The sequence below is a fragment of the Dendroctonus ponderosae genome, unplaced genomic scaffold (assembly GCF_020466585.1).
Source record: "Dendroctonus ponderosae isolate FM_Combo_2020 unplaced genomic scaffold, Dpon_F_20191213v2 Dpon_F_20191213_2, whole genome shotgun sequence".
NCBI lineage: Eukaryota > Metazoa > Arthropoda > Insecta > Coleoptera > Curculionidae > Dendroctonus > Dendroctonus ponderosae.
This window is the reverse complement of record NW_026018165.1, coordinates 7403999-7421153: the sequence shown is the minus strand read 5'-3', so window position 1 is coordinate 7421153 and position 17155 is coordinate 7403999. Positions and strand designations below refer to the sequence as shown.

Genomic DNA, 17155 nt, shown 5'->3' with positions numbered 1-17155 from the left:
TTTTTGTTGTTTTTGTACTTTAATCCGAGCAGCTAAGTCGTACAAATTGGGCACGTAATTATTTTGCTAACATGGGCAAAGAAAACGTTTTGAAATATTTCTCGGGCTTTAATGATATTTCGATTTACTTGATTTCCAGCGCTATAATAATAAAAGTCTATGAAAACACCTTACCTGAAAATTATTGCATTGATTTAGTATCATTCAATTTATAAGTATAAATGATATAAAGTGTCTGGTGATTGCTATTGGTTCCAGTATTTTTCAGATTGATTATGCATAATAATCATTAAAATTATAGTGACGAAAACAAACGTTAAAACACTATATAAAATTAGTCCTGGGCATAAGATAGGCCTGCTGGAAACAAAGAAAACTGCATGAGAAATTTAAGAATAACCCACTATTTCACTTACTTATTCATGTAGTTGCAACAGCGGCCCATGTTGAAATATATTTGAAAGGTTTGTTAACGTCAGATCGATAAGAAGCATTGAAAAGGTAGTATACCTTTTAATTTTTTTATTGCATATTAAATGCACCTTGAATGCTTCTTTAATTTGGCAGTATGGCAGATATTTAATCGTAAATTATTAGCAAGCAACTATATAATCTGAAGCGATGCAAATATGTACTTACAAGTAATTCAATAGTTTTTATATCTAACAATATAACCGAACTTTCGTGTGAGCTGATCGAAACAAATATACACTATAACAGTCATGGGAGCTATTCGGATGGCTGATGGAACGAATCCTCTGTAGAGTGCTGAGGTACCTAAAGACGCCGTATACCTAGATTTTAAAAAACTACAGCTGATTTGTTATATACATATTAGGCAGTAGAGTTTACCGAATGCAATCAATCACGCCTCTAAATTCACCAGGCTTTGAGTTCATCATGCGCGTTTTAACTACGTCAATGGGTAAAGTCAGGGCTATAGCGCAGATTCCCTATAAAATAAATGGGAATTAGGAAACGGGACTAAACGTTTCAAACGTTTAAGGAAACTCTGCTGTTTCAAATATAGCTTGTAGTATGGAAGTTTTGAAAGCAAGTTATGTACAGGTGTAGATTGCTTTTAACTTTAAAGCCTCAGAAATATTTAAATTTCCTTCTTTAGAAAGTTGGATTATACATATTTATTACTCTACAAACAACAAAGTTTTATGTCTTAGTAAATCCATTTTGATAACAATTATTTCCGAAAAATATCTCAAATTTAGAGAACCAACTAAACACAGTTTCAAAGCATTTGTGCTTTATCACAATCAGTATAACATAAAACAACAAAGAAAAATAATTTTTCGATTGAAATAAGTATCAAACATAAAATATGGCATACGCCCACAACAAAACAGAAGTAAGTAGAAAATATTATATCGTAATCGACTGATTTGTAGTTAGCATATTTTTTGGAATGAAAACGAATAAACTTAACAACAAACGTTAATAAATAACAGCATCTCATTGATGTTGCGGCCTAAATATAGTAGGGAATTAATTTATTAACATGTTTTATAAATTCCGTCCTAACAATCATTTACTAAAGTTGATGAGTGTTTCCTTGAGGCAAGAAGCCAAAGTTCAGCCTCATTTGTTCGAGGAAAACAAATGTGAGGATTGTCTGAGGAGCAAGTCGTACGAACGCTGGGACGTAACCCTTAAAGAAGCCCATGGGCCCTAACTTAGCAGTGTGTAAAATTATGGCACCAACCGAGGAAAATTCCCCAGGCTTTGCACTCATAGCTCGCGTTTTTAGCACATCGAGAGGTTGAGTGAGCGATGTTGCTATTGCACCCTATTAATAAAAATATTATAAACAAATGCGATCAGAACTCAGAATACAACAAATATAAATAAAAACAAAACCTACCGCACAGAGACTGGATAAAAAGTGCGTTGTCAGAGTATCTCCAAAATAGTCAGACTTGAGAAGTAGCAGTTTGATCTGGTCGTAGAACGATAGCTGACCGATTGTCATAAATATCGCTCTGGATGTAGCTGTGGAAGCACCGCTAAATAACCGACGGACACCCTCTTCTTGATAGACGCGCACCAATCCATCCAAGGCATGTTTGTAGCTGTATAATTTGATATATTAAAAGTTAATATATTGATGTGATTAAGTGACGTGATTTAAACACTTACTTTCTTCGTTTTTCTTTGGGCAGTTTAATATCATTCTGCATTCGTACGTTCACCATATCGCCAGGGGTTCCAATAAAACCTCCACACGCTCCTAAGCCAGACAAAACATTATAATTAGTATATGTATAGGTATTTTTGAAAAACGATTTTGAATTGTAATAGCGGAATATTCGTAGTTATAACTTTTAAAAAGATGAAGAAAAGATCAGTCTTATAGATTTTTCGATGACCTTTGTCTAACACTATGACTTCACCTTGCGATAGAAATTACCAGCCTCCAACGAGATAAATTAAGGGCCATTTCGAAAATTTTTGGTTCAAAATATTGGACAAGTGATAATACACATTTCTTTTGAGATCTAACTTTTCCTTCTTGGGGGTCAACCAAACTCCTAATCTCTCGAGAGATATGTCCATTTTTGGCAGAAACATTTTTCACTTATATCTCGGAAACGATTGAAAATGTTGCGATAATCATTTGGGCCATTTTGGTAAAGCTTCGTAGGAGCTACATTTTGCTAAACACACTTCAAGCAGAGCATTGGTTTCAAAGTTCGAAGCCAAAATGCCAAATGTTTCAGGCCATCCCTAAGTGTAACATTTTATTTGTCGGGAACTGATCGAAATATTATATGTTAAAAGCTGTTTCAGACAAGTTCCAAAGCTCCAAAGAACTTTTTGAGAAATGCATATTTTCTACATCGTGTACCTCAAAGCAGTTTAAAATTATTTACAAAATGGGATAATCTTGAACAAATCCCGAAAATTTGGGTATGTTACAAAGGTTTAAATGGTGAAAATCGAATCTAATTGCAAACGAGAAAATTTGTTGTAAAACGCGGGTGGATTTACAATTGATACACCGATATAGACATGATAAAAAATAATGATTGATTATTTAATTATTCGCGTCTATGTATATGGCCAATTTTAATTGGAAGTTTACTGAACAAGCACGAAATATTTTTACAGATAAAAATATTAGCTCAGTACTGTCGCTTTGACTATTTGTAAAAAAAATTACCAGCTCCGGCAGCAAGCGCCACCTTAGAAGCGAAAGTGTCCGGCTGATACTTTTGTTTCACTGCTTCGTAAATACCAAATCGCGTTGTTGAGTAAGTTAACTGGCGCAGCAGGGAAGCTGACAACCCATTGTAGAGAGCCAAAACACCTGCAAAACAATAATTAAATTTACAGAGATGCTATCTAGAAAATTGTGCGAAAGTAAAATTTACCTTGAGTTTTAACGACGTTTTTAGCCATTTTAACAAGGGTCAGTTTAGCTTCTTGCTGCGTCTGAAGATGCACTTTGAGTAAGTCGAGCGGGTGGGTGCAACATGCCGCAAAGGCGGACGATAATCCACCAAAGTACCACCTGGCCACTCTTTTTTCCTTGTGTGTCATGATTTTTTGAGTATTTCTCTATAAAAAAAACTCCCTCAACTCGTGAAGTCTTGGAAATACTGTTAGAAAAATAAGTCGGCTACAGTAAAAACCCACTAAATTTTCGTAACATAAATATGCAACTCATTGAATACGCAAAGCTCGTATGCAAAACCACACATTTTTAAATTGTTTACATTCAATCTCAGCTGGCTATAATACGCGGTATACATACATGTAATAATTATATTATTTATAAATGAAACATCACGATTGTTATTTTTAGAACGAGAAACTGAACAATTTTTTTAACGCCGCTGCACGCAAATCGAAAAAAGATAAATGCACTTGCCAAAAGTCGAAATATGTGACTTACCAAAGCCCTACGCCTGACCTTCACTCGAAATACGTTGAAATTTCTCAGATTTATTATACAATAATTATCTGAAAGTAGTTACTATCATTTACCAGATAACCATTTTTTGCTCCAGTGTGGTAACTGTTAATAAAGTGACTGTTTATTTTTCAATAAAATGTGATGTGTTAAAAGGATTTTACACACGTGGAGACGATTGTGGGGAAAAGTACCATCGGTTGTAATGTTATTAAAGCAACAGAAAATATGGATGTTTTAATTGTAAATAACCAATGGGAGTGTGTTGATATAAGTACAAATACGTGTAGCGAATTAGATAAACGAATTATTCAGTTTATCTCGTATTATATATAGTATTATTCAAATCTGGTTTATATCCGGGTCAAAATTTTTTAAACTGGCTTAAAATAATTCCGTCGTGTGTTGCCTGGTGTTTTATAAGACATGCAAATATACAGTGTGGTCCCAATTTAATCTACAAAACTAAATTATATGATTTTATGTATTGTTAAGAATTTACAAAATAAATACTTGCTGAGGTTGGGCACATTTAACGGCATTTACATCCATAAGCCAGCTTTTAAAATAGTTGTTAAATCATACTAACATCAATCATAAATCGAGCTCACACTTTGATTGTTGAAACATAACGTATGCGCTTAAAAAAAACACGTCTCGAAACGAATTGAGAAACGCTTATCAAAGTCGATTGTAATGTTTTCCCGGTTAAGAAAAAACATTTCAGTTAAAAAAAGGTAACAAATAAATAATCGTTAAATGCAGTTTCAAAGCATTAATAAAAAATCAATTTGAAAAACATTGCTCCCCATGAGAAATAAAGCGATTTAGGATATAAAACTTATTTATATATTATAGTTAATGTTAAACACGCTGTAAAAACTGGAGAAAGTATTATGCTTTAAAAAAGCTTAAATATTTAATACATTTTGAAATATACCCGATTACCGGAGATTATTTATAATTTGTTGGATAGCCTGTTTTCCTTTTATTCTAAATTGTAGTTTATGTAATATAAATATTCTAGTTTTTTAGTTGAACAAATATTTGTATAAATATTTGTGTACACATTTTATACAACTTTATTAGTTTCAATGGAATCGGTTAAAATATTTGAAATTTATCAATAGCCATAACTTCAATCAATCAAATAAAATTAAAATTTGATAAAAAAAATAATTAAATAAAAACATTTAAAATAATAACTTAAAGTTTAGTTTTAGATACTGAATATGTGAGTCAATTGCAATTCAGGACACCCGATTTCCGAACAGTTTCAGAAATATTTGACTTGTTCTTGTGCGTTTTTGCGTCCAACAGATAAGATTTCTCTGACCATTTTTCGTCCACTGACTATTTTTGATGATCGTGTATTAAAAATGCCATAAAATTAGTTGTTCCACGCACAACAAATACAATGGAACGCCCTTAAGTTTGCTCAATTTCGATATTTTATGAAGGACAATTAATTATTTATACATTGATGATTAGACGTAACCAGAGTTTTTCTGCTTAAAAATCAAATCTCCCAAATACAAAAATTTGTTAAACTCCTGAGATTACTTAACTAAAAGTAAAATTTAAACCACTGTAATTCAAAAATCGTCAACTTTCCAGATAAGGCAAGTTGCGTTCAATCATCGCATTTCGAGCTTTGAAATCTGTGGTCGAGTTTGATACCAATATTCTGGGACACCCGGTACGTATATACTAAAACTTTTCAACAGGACCCTGTATTCGATTGAGCCTGCATTTTTGTAGGCCTTGTGTGACGTAATTTGCATCATTGCCAAGTTGATTCAAAACCGATTAGAAGTTAACTGAATTTCTATGTTTTATTTAAATATTATGTGACTTTCTTGAGTTAAATCTTGATTCATGTGGATTCACAAGCAAATACTTCAAGGGCAGGTTTCGAATTAGCAAAATTTTGATTGAAAAATGTCGAAATTTAAAGGCAAATTAAATATTTTAGTGCAACTTGACATCATGCCGCGGGATCTGCCCAAAATTTTCAGGTTATAAACACTGAAATGTGATTTCCTTATATAAACCTGCAGTTTTTCGATGACTTACCGCAGCAATTAGTATTTCCTTCGTTTTACATCAAACCGGGGCAGGTAAGTCGTTGTAAATTTGACCCGTAGGAAAGGTCACCGTTTCGAAATCATTAAACTTGTTTTTGATATTGCCTTGATAATCTAGAGCCAATTTGAATGATTCGCTCAAGGTTGCAACGCGTTTTTCGGAATTCCTAACTTGTTTTTATCGAAACTAAAGCTCCAAGTCGTTTTTACCTTGAGTTGCGCGAATTTTCATTCGGTGTATCGATTTTCCTGGACTACACCGGAACCAATAGAGATCAGCTTCGAAAGTTTGAGCCGAAGCTGGAACATTTCAGTAAATTGATCCGAACATCACACACAACTAATTCGAAATGCCATTAATTAATGCCCCGTCATAATTGACCTGTGCTTGACCGAGTTGTCAGCCCGACTTTAAAATGACTCCGAGTCCCCATATTTTGTTTATCACATTTTCATTTCCAAAGGTTACTTTTGAATATATGTATAATAACATCAGGGACGCATTCAGAATTTTATAAATAAGTATCGCCTTTATGAGCTTTTCACTTTTATACCTATTTTATATCATAAGTGCGATGTTAAGAGTTTTTCTTGCATATTCACTTGGAAAAAACAGTGATGGCTTTTATTATTAAAATTTTAATTAGTCTCGTCCTGTATTAACTAATCTAATGTTTTACATACTACATGAACTAAATAATGTTAGGGAATGAATGGAAAACTCGCATTTGAATTTGGAAACCGTTTTTTTAATTACTCGATTTTTCCCATTTAACGAATTTTCTCTTAATTAGTCCCATATTCTCGTTCTTACGGGCTATTTTTGTTTTGAACACAATTTTTAATCATATTTGCCTTTAAACAAATTGTAATTGTTTTTCTGCTCTATTAATAGCAAATGTTTGCGGTGCGCCTGTGCAAATAATGCAAAACAAGAAATATTCTATTACATACTACAAAATACTTGTATACAGGGTGTTTGATAAGTAGATGCATTCCTTGTAGGAGGTGATAGTGCACATATTTTTGGATATATTTCTTTAATAGACCATATTCCGAAAACTCTTAGTCTCCGATCTACAGCGTGTTAACGTATAGTATACGTAAGTATTAACTAAAAAAAATATTTTTAATATTGCAGAAACCCCTTGGAATATTTTAATGAAATTTTACAGATTTAGGCACTTAACAGCAATACATGTTTCATGATAAAAAATTTGTTTTTAGCTTCGCCAGTGGCGTGGGCACAGGCACGTCTGTAGATAATTTTAAATAAAAAAATGTTACGCCACTGATTTTTCTAAAAATAAATACTATTTTTCAAGTTCTTGTTCAATTTGGAAGAGAAAAGGTCTTGCCTTTTACCGCACCGTGTTTACGTTTAATATCGTTTTTAATTACAACCCGATTAACCTATACAATAAATCTGTTTCAATTTATTTACTCGAACACGGGGTGTCGTAGAAAAAAAGTCAAGAGATGTTTTCTCTTCCAAATTGGACAGGAATTTGAACCATCAGGTTTATTGCTTACAAAATCGTCATGCGTCACATTTTTTTTATTTAAAATTATTTAGTCGTGCTTGTGCGCACGTCCTTGGGAAAGGTAAAAACAAAATTTTTATGACAAAACATGTATGTTGTTAAGAGCCTAAGCCTGTAAAATTTCGATAAAATATTCCAAGCGGTTTGCGCAATAAGTAACGTTTTTTTTAATTAAAACTTTATCACCCTGTAGATCGGAAACTAAGCGTCTACGGAGCACGGTGTCTTAACGAAATATATCCAAAATTACTTGCAACTATCACCCCCTGCAAAAAATACATCTACTTACCAAACACCCTGTATATGAAATATCATATACAGGGTGTCGCAATAAAGATTTTTATTTTTTATTTTTTTAATTATTTGAATTAGGCAACGTTTATTATTTTCAAGTATAAATCGATTCAATTAAGATTCGGTTTTTGCGGTTTAGTTCATTTTTTCCTGTGCTTTTGAATGTGTGTAAAATAACTTGATGGAAGTATTTGAAATTTTTGTGAAAAATTAATGCAAAGAAATTTTTTCGAACAACGGATTTTTCGAAAATGATTAAGATTGCTTTTATATCATATATTGTAGAGTTTTTCTTGCTCTTTCAATTGATATTAAAAACTTTGAAATCGGTCAAGCCGTTTTGGAGTTACAGGTTTCTTTGAATTAAGCGGTTTGACTCCCCCATCGCTTTATTTGACAAGTTAGGAAAAATGTTCATAAGGAAAGTAGTACGGTTTTTTATGATCTTTTGACTAAACTTACTAGATGTTTCACTTATGGGGACAATTTCTGTATAAAATCGACTTTTTAAAATACCGTTTAGAATTATGCCATCTAGTGGTTATCTGAGATATTTCAAAAAAAATTCCAGCAGATTCTTTTCGTCAAGTTTGTTATCAATTTTTTTTTCGATCACTCTACAACACACACTTTCCAAGATACAGCCGCTTACCATCCTTATTGCGACACCCTGTATACTTATCTTATATCAAAGCTATACATACTCATGTATCACAATAGCAAATAAAAGGTATAGCCTGTATAAGCACATGATCAAAAAAGTACTGCGACACTATTTGGCTCAAAAGAAGGCGAACTGTCCTAATTTTTATTCGGAAAAAAGATATTACTTCTCTGCTATTGATGGTCAAAGTTCTTAAAAAGCCGTATGTTTTTCAAATAGCGAGATAAATACAATGTACTTTAATCAGACTCGCTGTAAATTTGTTCTTATGCAAAACTAATATTTTGATGATGCAACCGAGTTCACACGCTTCCAGTACTTTTTATTTGGTGGCTAAATCAACGGATTTATTTTAAGTAGTTGTACGCCCTATTGTTAACAGCAGTTTCGGGACATCCTGTATATAATTGATAAAAATTAGAACATAAGTGTTAGTATCTACGAGAAGTTAGACGTGCTGGCATTCTTGTATGAAAATATTTAGTAAACTAGGCAACATAAAATGTTATTTGCGTGCATCTTAAATGAGATACAGATACGATTTACGAATTTAGTTGCAACAAGGAACTGTTCACCATTTAAAGCTTTTCAATTAATCAATTCGAACATTTTCTTTCGAGCTGAGTATATTTATGTTTTATGCTTCTTTCCAGGTGCAGATAGACATCTTCCAGAATGACCTTCTTAAGTGATCCAAGCGTGACCAATCCAGTGCTATCATCGTTGAAAATAAAATCCGAAGACAAAATAATCTTCATTAGAGAAAATTCCTTGGCAGATTCCAATTTTATTATCACGCACTTGTTCAAGCAACTGCTGCATCAAAAAAGTAGAATTTGTTTGTTGACTTTGCACAACAATTTCAACCACTATCAGACGATTGGCAAAATACTCGGGTATGATTTAAGGGAAGCTGAAGGAAAAGGAGATTTAAAGATTATTGATCTAATGGAAGAGATGGTGGAGTACATCGACAGAGAAATTGAGGTAAGTGCCTGGTTGCAAAGGGGAACTTTATTCTACTGTAGTACCTAAGTTTATGCGAGAACGAAATTGCTTAAATATTTGCGATGATATGCAGAATATCCTCGAATAAAATTTCAATTAGACAAAATAGTCGCAATATGAATTTGTTCGGTAATATCTGTTTTGTTAGGACAACATTCACGATGAAAGAAGCCAAATCATCAAATGTGTTTACAACACAATGGAAAAACAGATAGAACATTTCATTTCAACGAACAACCAGCCGGTATACATCGTTATAGATGATGCGAGCCATTTTCTAGATTTAGGCGTTGAACTGGGCCCTATCATTGGCTTTGTAAATCGATGTATAAATCTAACCAGTAAAGATAACGTTCATACTGTGATAAATTCGCATGTCGAGTCAAAAAGCGACTTAATACTAGCTAATAGCATTCAATATGTGTGTGATGTTTTTATATGTGTTTCGGCACTCAAAACTGGTAAAAGTACTGATATTACTGGTGTTATGACGGTCGTAAGAGAAGATAACGAAAAAAAATATCATTATAGAACGTTCGACAGAGGAGTGAAAACGTTTAATCCATGTGATACTATTTACAATTTATATAAGTAATATTTTGTTATAAACCATATGCATTCGAAATTAAACTTTTAGTTCTTATAGAACGACCATCATTTATTTATTCCAATACCAAAACGTGAGGTTTAGTGGAATATTTGTGTGAATCTGTACAGTTTAAAACACAATTACAATTTTGGACTAAAATACTTTATTTTTTATTACGGTAAAATGTATGCAATGTTTTGACTAGAATTAACTTATTTTGTAGAATTACTTCCAGTAACGAACATAAAAATCAACTAAAATAATACTTTCAACGTTTTATTACAAAAAAAAAACATCTAAAAACACTATAATCGCGCATAAAGTATATACAAAAGGAAAATGGTTGCTATGTGTAGAGTTTGATTAACTTATAGGACAAGATGGTTTTAAATGGGCAAATGTTGTAATCAGATCAATTGTGCACTCTAGCAGTTCAAACACTACACATATTGGCGCTAATGAGATGAATTAATTGTTTAGTTTTATTCACAAAAGTAACGAAAAGGTTTCCAATGATTGCAAATCATGAGAATATTTTTATTGAATTATCTATATGTAACAATTCAATGTGAAATGGTATTAATGTAAAGTGCTCCAAAAAGTATTTTTTTTATGTTATCATAAACATTATTTACCAGATCATTAACAAAAAAATTATTGAAGCACATCATTTATGCAGTAATTGACAGAACGTATCCAAATAGGAATATTATTCTCTAGAATATTTGTTTCATGTAAGGAATTTATGGATCATTCGATTCCAACTACTAATAGTATGCACTTTGATTATAATTTTTATGATATTATTATTGAATCAGTGAAATGTCCAAACCTTGAAATGTTTTATTTTGAACATTATTTACTTTGAAAGTAAGTCTTATTACATAAATATAAAATTTACTATGGATATTGAAGATTTTTTTAAAATGCAATACCTACAATCAGACTGAAATTTGATCATGTCTCTACATTAAGCCCCATCTCGAAGAGTGTCTAAGGAAAACAATACCTTGAACTACTACTATTCCTAAATATCTCACAACTAGGCCATTATTTAAAAAAATAAAAACATTTCTAGTACATTTTCCAAGTAACAACTGAGAAACAATAATAAAAAAACGTTTTATATTCCTATTTGTTTGTTTTGGCTATTACTGTCAGACTAAGTACATGAAACATTTCAAATCAGTATCGATTCCAACACGATATATGGGTAGTATTTACGATGTTTAATAATTCCCCTAATTTACATGAATCACTGAAGTAAAATTAGTTTATTTAATAGCAACTGGACCCTGTTTAAAACATTGTTTTTGAAGCAGTGTGTTTAAAAATATTCACTAGTATAAATAATGAAAATTACTCCAATTATTAAAGACTAGTGAGAGAGAAATCAATGGCTAATACTAAAAGAAAATGCGTTAGATTTACTGACCACTTTTAGGACACCTACATCTAAGAAATCAGAACAGTTTAGTTTGTTAACTCACCTTGTTCGCAAAACACTGGTTTCACTACAAAGTCTAAGTTTAAAACTATGTTTAGGGAAATACAAAAATCTCAATTGTTTCTTGATACCCCGTAAAAGGAAATGAGTCTATGATACACTACTTATACATTATAAATTAATAAATACACTTTAAATACATTTAGGTAGGTAGTATGATCAAAATGTCTATTTTTGCACTTATGTAAAAATTTATTCTTAGAACGCGAATACAAATTTTCCTTGATAAAAGTCCATTGATGGAAATTGTTGCGTATTTACACGGAACAAAACGAAGCAAACTGCAGTAAAATTCGGTTGAAAAATTGCTGCTGGTACAGCAGAAAATTTAATAGGAAATATTGACGTCCAATTAAGGACTGAACGTTAATAAAAATCCATTACCCTTTTTAACGTTGGACATGACCACATATTATTGGCACTCAGATTAACATTCACGCCCAACCATTCCCAATTAATATTGTCTATCGTTTTGAACTAAGTCAATCCTCAGTCCAATTTTCCATAAGGGTACAGCCAATAAGAATCTAGCTATTTTTAATGAATTACAATATATTCTTGTAATTTTGCCCTGTAATTATCGAGCTAATTAGGTTTATTTTTCTAAAAAGGTGATCTCATACTACCCTCCTTGTTACAATTTTACAATACAAATACTGACAAAATTGTCATGAAATAAGGACAGGCATTCTCGCGTATTCTATTCTACAGTTTTTCTGGAGGGGAAGGAACTTACGATTAAAAATTATAACTATGTATGTTTCTTTTGGGTTTAGTAGAATGAATGTATGACTGTTCAGACTATCAGACTATCAGCCAGGTCATTGCAGAAATTTGCATACAGGATATTACAAATTCGATGGGTTAGCATTGGGATCTTGTAAGTTTACAAGAGTTACTTATACTTAGTTATAAGTGACACGAAAAATTGGGTACATTTTAGTGCTGAACAAAATGGTGTTTCAGAAATTTGAAATTTCCGAGTACATTTTAAATCAGGGTTGTCTGATCTACAAGTAATTGTTGTTAGGAAGTTTTATAGTACGACCTAATAGGACGCACGTAATTAATAATATTATAATGTTAAGGAAATACCCAAAATTTTCTTAGTAATGAACTCTTGCTATTTTTCTTTTCTGGGAGTGCAATAAAAAATGAGTCCTACAATTACTCATATTAGGGGCAAATAATTCGCACCGCAAGGCGCAGCTCCATTTAAAGAGCAGTTTATAAATTGTCTCAATAATGTGACAATTATTTTAAAAGATCTATTATTATTCTATTATTAGCTCAGAAAAAATTGAAGTCTTAAGTCCCAGAATTTTCTAGATAGCCCTAATTTAAACCACTTCGCTCTTACGGTTTACTAGATCCCCATGCGAACACCTCGAAGTTGTAACACACTGTATAGGCGATGTGAAACTTAGCAAAATCTATCTTTTGATAATTAAGCTGTAATGCACATTCAAGAAGTGAGCTGACGTTTGTTTAATGAAAAAAATATCAGTAAATTAAATTCAAATTACTTAATGACCAAAGTTGCGTTTCCAAATGTGGCTATCTGTACCGTATCTATGGAGTATTCGCACTCTCTCAACAGGAATCTGAATTGTGCGCTGCAGATTGTCGTATATTTGTTAAAATACAATGCACATTTACAATTTTCTACAGAACATATATTGTCAGCTATAGGCCACACTATAAAAGTTGAACTAAACTTGGCAGTCTTGCAAACTTGGTTAGATAAACCAGTCAAATTACTCCATTGACAACCAGTATAGATAACGTGAGATGATTAAAGAAAAACAGCAAAACTCTGTGAATTCTAGACAATACTGATCAGAGTTAGATTCACTTGCGTTCAATGGCCCCTCTTTCCCCATTTCCGTCATGTTTCCGTGATGCCACTGAAACTGTACTCATCTCATCTTTAAAGAAGATTGAGTATCTTTGACGACGATTCTTATGGCTATCTGTAAATCACTAAAAACATAAAATTCACACTTATTGTCATTATATGTTTTTGCGATTCAACTTTAAGATGGTGATGGATAACATGGAATTCACCTTAAACACGACTAGTGTGCTGGCTTACCTATAAACAAGCGAGTCTCAGTTCCCGTTGGCACTTTTGGGTTGGATAATAGCCTGGTTGTTCTTATTGTTGCTGTCGGTACCGTAGATTTTACCAACCTTGCCGGTCATTGACGCCAGCAATTCTTGGCTCTTTTTGTGAGTGGCTCTTAGCGACTGAAGCCACTCTTTCAATCCAATCTCGTCCGGATTGGTTAGGGTAACCTTGTCTTTTTTCCCATCCTAAAATGCCCAATTGAAACGTATTTTTACGAGAATATTTGTTGCAAAAAATATTTTATTTGCCAGTTAGTTTTTCGCACATACATACCTTTAGCGCGTGCATTCTTAATACTATACAACTTTCATTTTTGACACTTTGTAATTCGGATGCTACTTCTTCTATTTGATCCATTAAAATCATTTCAGGGCGAGACCCTTCCGGATACAATTCTAATCTGAAAATTAGTTGGGGTTTAATTACGGCCGGATCTAGATGATCACACTTTTATTCACCTATTTGGATACAATTTGGCATAACGCAATTGCCAGGAAGCTGACCACGGTCCTCCCAACCTTTTAATGTAGCCGTGAAGAATACAATCTGACTCTGAAAATTAAAGGATTTATAGAAATGTCTGGTTGTGAAGTACTCAACTTAAACAGCTTTCGATTTAGCTGCTACTCCAGACAAAGAAAATATTTAAATGGCAAGAAAAACATACCTTTTTCATCATCATAAGGTTTCTTTTGCTTCGTCTTTTTACGCTCATTCTTATCGGCTTCTTGATTGACAGATTCAAATACAGTTTCGGCAACTTCATTTTGCCATCGTTCGGAAATGACTAGCGGAAAATTCTTATAAAGCTCTTGGTCCGCATCAGTCAACTGTAAAAAATAAAAATACATATGTAAATTCAGCGGGCCGTTGCTTTGCTCGTTACTATGCCCTTTTCTAGTTGCACAATTTTTCATAAATAAATCGAAAAATATAATAAATGTCTTGATGCATTATTAGAATAGAGAAGGGTTAAACTTGTAACACACTGTGATCTTGATTACTCACTTTAATTCCTTTGGTGTCTTCTTCATCAAAGGAACCAATGTCAAAGGCGTCCGCAGCATTAACTTCCCCTCTAGGTGGTACTAAAGGTGGGGTGTATTTTTGATTGTACACTTGGCTCCAATCTAGGCCGCTGAAGAACGAATGTGCCTTTACTTCATCTGAACCTGCGCCTCTACAGCCCAACCTATAAAAAATTTAAATTGTTAATAATAAATTAAATTCGACTCTTTCAGAGCTTTCAGAGCGGTCGGATATAATTACTTTGTGCTGAGAAAGGTGAAGTACATGATATTTCTTTTTTTTTCTGCTTTCCCAAATTCCAGATTTAATCTGTATACAAAAAAAAGTTCCAGTCATAAAACGTTGCTCACCTTTTATCCACATCCCTCTGTAATAGGCCTTCTAACAATGACTTGAGGTCTCTCGAAAACGAATCCGGAAGCTCGACGTTCATTGTAAGAGTCATCCTATCAATTTCATGTTTGTCTTTTGTTTTGTGCTGGCGAAATGGCGAGTGTCCTGTGTTAAGAGAGATAAAAATGAATGTAATTAATTTCGATGTCACTTAGTTCGAGTGAAAGTAAATAAAGTCGAAACTTTAGTGCCCTACATTTTAAGCGACGGTTAACTTTACCTTTGAGCAATTTATACAGCATGCAACCGAAGCTAAACCAGTCTGCTGATGAGTCATATGGGGTGCCCTAGAAAACAGATATTAATAAAGATGTGCATATCTTAACCGTTGGGGGTGATTACATTGGACAAATATTACCTGACTAAGCGATACTCGAAATAATTCAAGAACGAAAGTCTCTGTTAGAGTATTGAATGAATTCTTCAATTAATTTCACATGAAAAAATATATATTTATTTCGATAGACTATAAATTATGCATTGCCTGTTGGTTTCAATATAAATATTATCATTTTGTTATTGTTACAGTTGGAATAGATCCAATAGACAACAACAAACAAATATTTAATCATTGAAAATAGATACTGCAATCTAATCTTGTTTATCAATAGTTTCTATTTGGTGGGCTTTTATTTTTTGTCAGTTAAAATTGTCATTACCTTAGATAAGACCTCGGGCGCCATATACCCATGAGTGCCCACACTGGCATGGGGTTTCTTTTTGCTGAAATCACAGGCAAGTCCCAAATCGGAAATCCGCACATGTCCGTGCTCGTCCAAAAGGATGTTAGCAGGCTTCAGATCTCTGTACACGATGTATCTGCGGTGCATATGTTCTAGGCCTAATATTACCTGAAATTTTCATGAAATGCCCTCAAAACAAACGCATGATTTGCTTGGTAATATTTGTTTTTCTGGTTGAATATTCCAAGCTTATGGAACTGGCAGGTATCCCCGATTAATTATTTCGCGAAAAAATTCCCCGCGCTATTTCATTACCCATTAGGCTTCACTGAACATTCGGTTAAATTAAGAGCCTATTCGTAGCAAAGTGATCAATAAAAAAAACTCATACCTCGGAAGCATAGAAACGCATCTCCTGTTCGGCGAAGACTCCATGCTGACTCAGGTGGTAATGCAGATCGCCGCCATTCATTAAGTCCAAGATAAAACAAAGCTTGTCCGGAGTGTGAAAAGCGTATGTCATACAAACGATAAACGGACAGTCCTGAAAAAAATTGTTTGCCTTTATTGTCTAAAAATACATTTGTATGCCGGTATACAAATACAGTTGAGTCCGGATATAACGAACTTGAAAAATGAACTAAAACTGGTTCATTATATCCGGAGTTCGCTATAAGCGAATAATAATACAAAAACACGTGGTGTATTTTATTTCGTTATTTTTACATAGAGTAGTAGAAGTTAGTAGGTATGACTAAAAAGATATATGTTATTTATGTAGTTTTCAAGATCACAAAAGGACTCCCAGATATGATTAGGAACTTGACGGGATTGTAGAAAATTCCGAGATTCTGACACTTCTTTTGTCATTTCAGAAATGGTTGGAACAACATTAGTATCTACAGTAGAATACGTTTCACCTAAATCGTCATCTTTCTCATTATCGCTTAAAGCTGTAGATGCGGTTACGGAGTCTATAATTTGCTCATCGGTCAACATTTCTCTTGTAAGAATGCCATTATCAATGCTCACATATTCGAAACAATTGAAATCACTCAATTTGGTTTTAACTTGTTCTTCGACAACATTGGGACATCTTCGTCTGTGTCATACTCGTAGTCAGAGTCTTTATACTTCTAACCATTCGTTAAGTGGAATTTCATCGTCTGGTTCATAATCATTTTCTTTTCTTACAAATCCCCGATGCTTAAAGCAATTTGCAATGGTTTTTCGGCTAACTTTTTGCCAAGCTCTATGAATGAAATTGACTGCATCTAAGAGATTTATAGAAAATGTTT

At 33.1% G+C, this 17155-nt stretch overlaps 3 protein-coding genes across 10 annotated transcripts in view; 1 reads left to right on the top strand and 2 right to left on the bottom strand.

Moving 5' to 3' along the window:
- Nucleotides 1-1127: 1127 nt before the first annotated feature.
- LOC109537815 (mitochondrial dicarboxylate carrier) lies at nucleotides 1128-6465 on the bottom strand. 5 transcript variants are annotated; one of them, XM_019904709.2, is made up of 6 exons: nucleotides 6226-6465; nucleotides 3387-3573; nucleotides 3176-3322; nucleotides 2152-2242; nucleotides 1877-2084; nucleotides 1128-1801 (listed from the first exon to the last, which is right to left on the bottom strand). In XM_019904709.2, exons 2-6 carry the CDS (start codon nucleotides 3553-3555, stop codon nucleotides 1547-1549), a joined length of 870 nt encoding a protein of 289 aa, XP_019760268.1. In that variant the 5' UTR covers nucleotides 3556-3573; nucleotides 6226-6465; the 3' UTR covers nucleotides 1128-1546. The 5 variants fall into 5 exon arrangements, with proteins under 5 accessions (XP_019760268.1, XP_019760269.1, XP_019760271.1 ...); XM_019904710.2 differs by having other exon boundaries at nucleotides 6005-6457; XM_019904712.2 differs by having other exon boundaries at nucleotides 3387-3614; nucleotides 6005-6454.
- On the top strand, nucleotides 5714-10168 carry LOC109537816. 4 transcript variants are annotated; one of them, XM_019904715.2, is made up of 3 exons: nucleotides 5714-6048; nucleotides 9171-9504; nucleotides 9674-10168. In XM_019904715.2, the coding sequence occupies exons 2-3, from the start codon at nucleotides 9193-9195 to the stop codon at nucleotides 10118-10120; spliced, it is 759 nt and encodes a 252-aa protein (XP_019760274.1). In that variant the 5' UTR covers nucleotides 5714-6048; nucleotides 9171-9192; the 3' UTR covers nucleotides 10121-10168. The 4 variants fall into 4 exon arrangements, with proteins under 4 accessions (XP_019760274.1, XP_019760275.1, XP_019760276.1 ...); XM_019904716.2 differs by lacking the exon at nucleotides 5714-6048 and adding an exon at nucleotides 8767-8985; XM_019904717.2 differs by lacking the exon at nucleotides 5714-6048 and adding an exon at nucleotides 8801-8947.
- Nucleotides 10169-10377: 209 nt separating this feature from the next.
- Nucleotides 10378-17155, bottom strand: part of LOC109537817 (G protein-coupled receptor kinase 1) — a 64967-nt gene continuing 58189 nt past the window's right edge. The window contains exons 8-17 of the mRNA XM_048664255.1: nucleotides 16249-16401; nucleotides 15834-16025; nucleotides 15395-15461; nucleotides 15132-15279; nucleotides 14761-14944; nucleotides 14420-14582; nucleotides 14211-14304; nucleotides 14026-14152; nucleotides 13717-13937; nucleotides 10378-13604 (exon numbers count right to left, since the gene is read on the bottom strand). Coding sequence (XP_048520212.1) covers nucleotides 13734-13937; nucleotides 14026-14152; nucleotides 14211-14304; nucleotides 14420-14582; nucleotides 14761-14944; nucleotides 15132-15279; nucleotides 15395-15461; nucleotides 15834-16025; nucleotides 16249-16401 — 1332 coding nt within the window. The 3' untranslated portion in view covers nucleotides 10378-13604; nucleotides 13717-13733. The remainder of the gene's footprint in view (nucleotides 13605-13716; nucleotides 13938-14025; nucleotides 14153-14210; nucleotides 14305-14419; nucleotides 14583-14760; nucleotides 14945-15131; nucleotides 15280-15394; nucleotides 15462-15833; nucleotides 16026-16248; nucleotides 16402-17155) is intronic.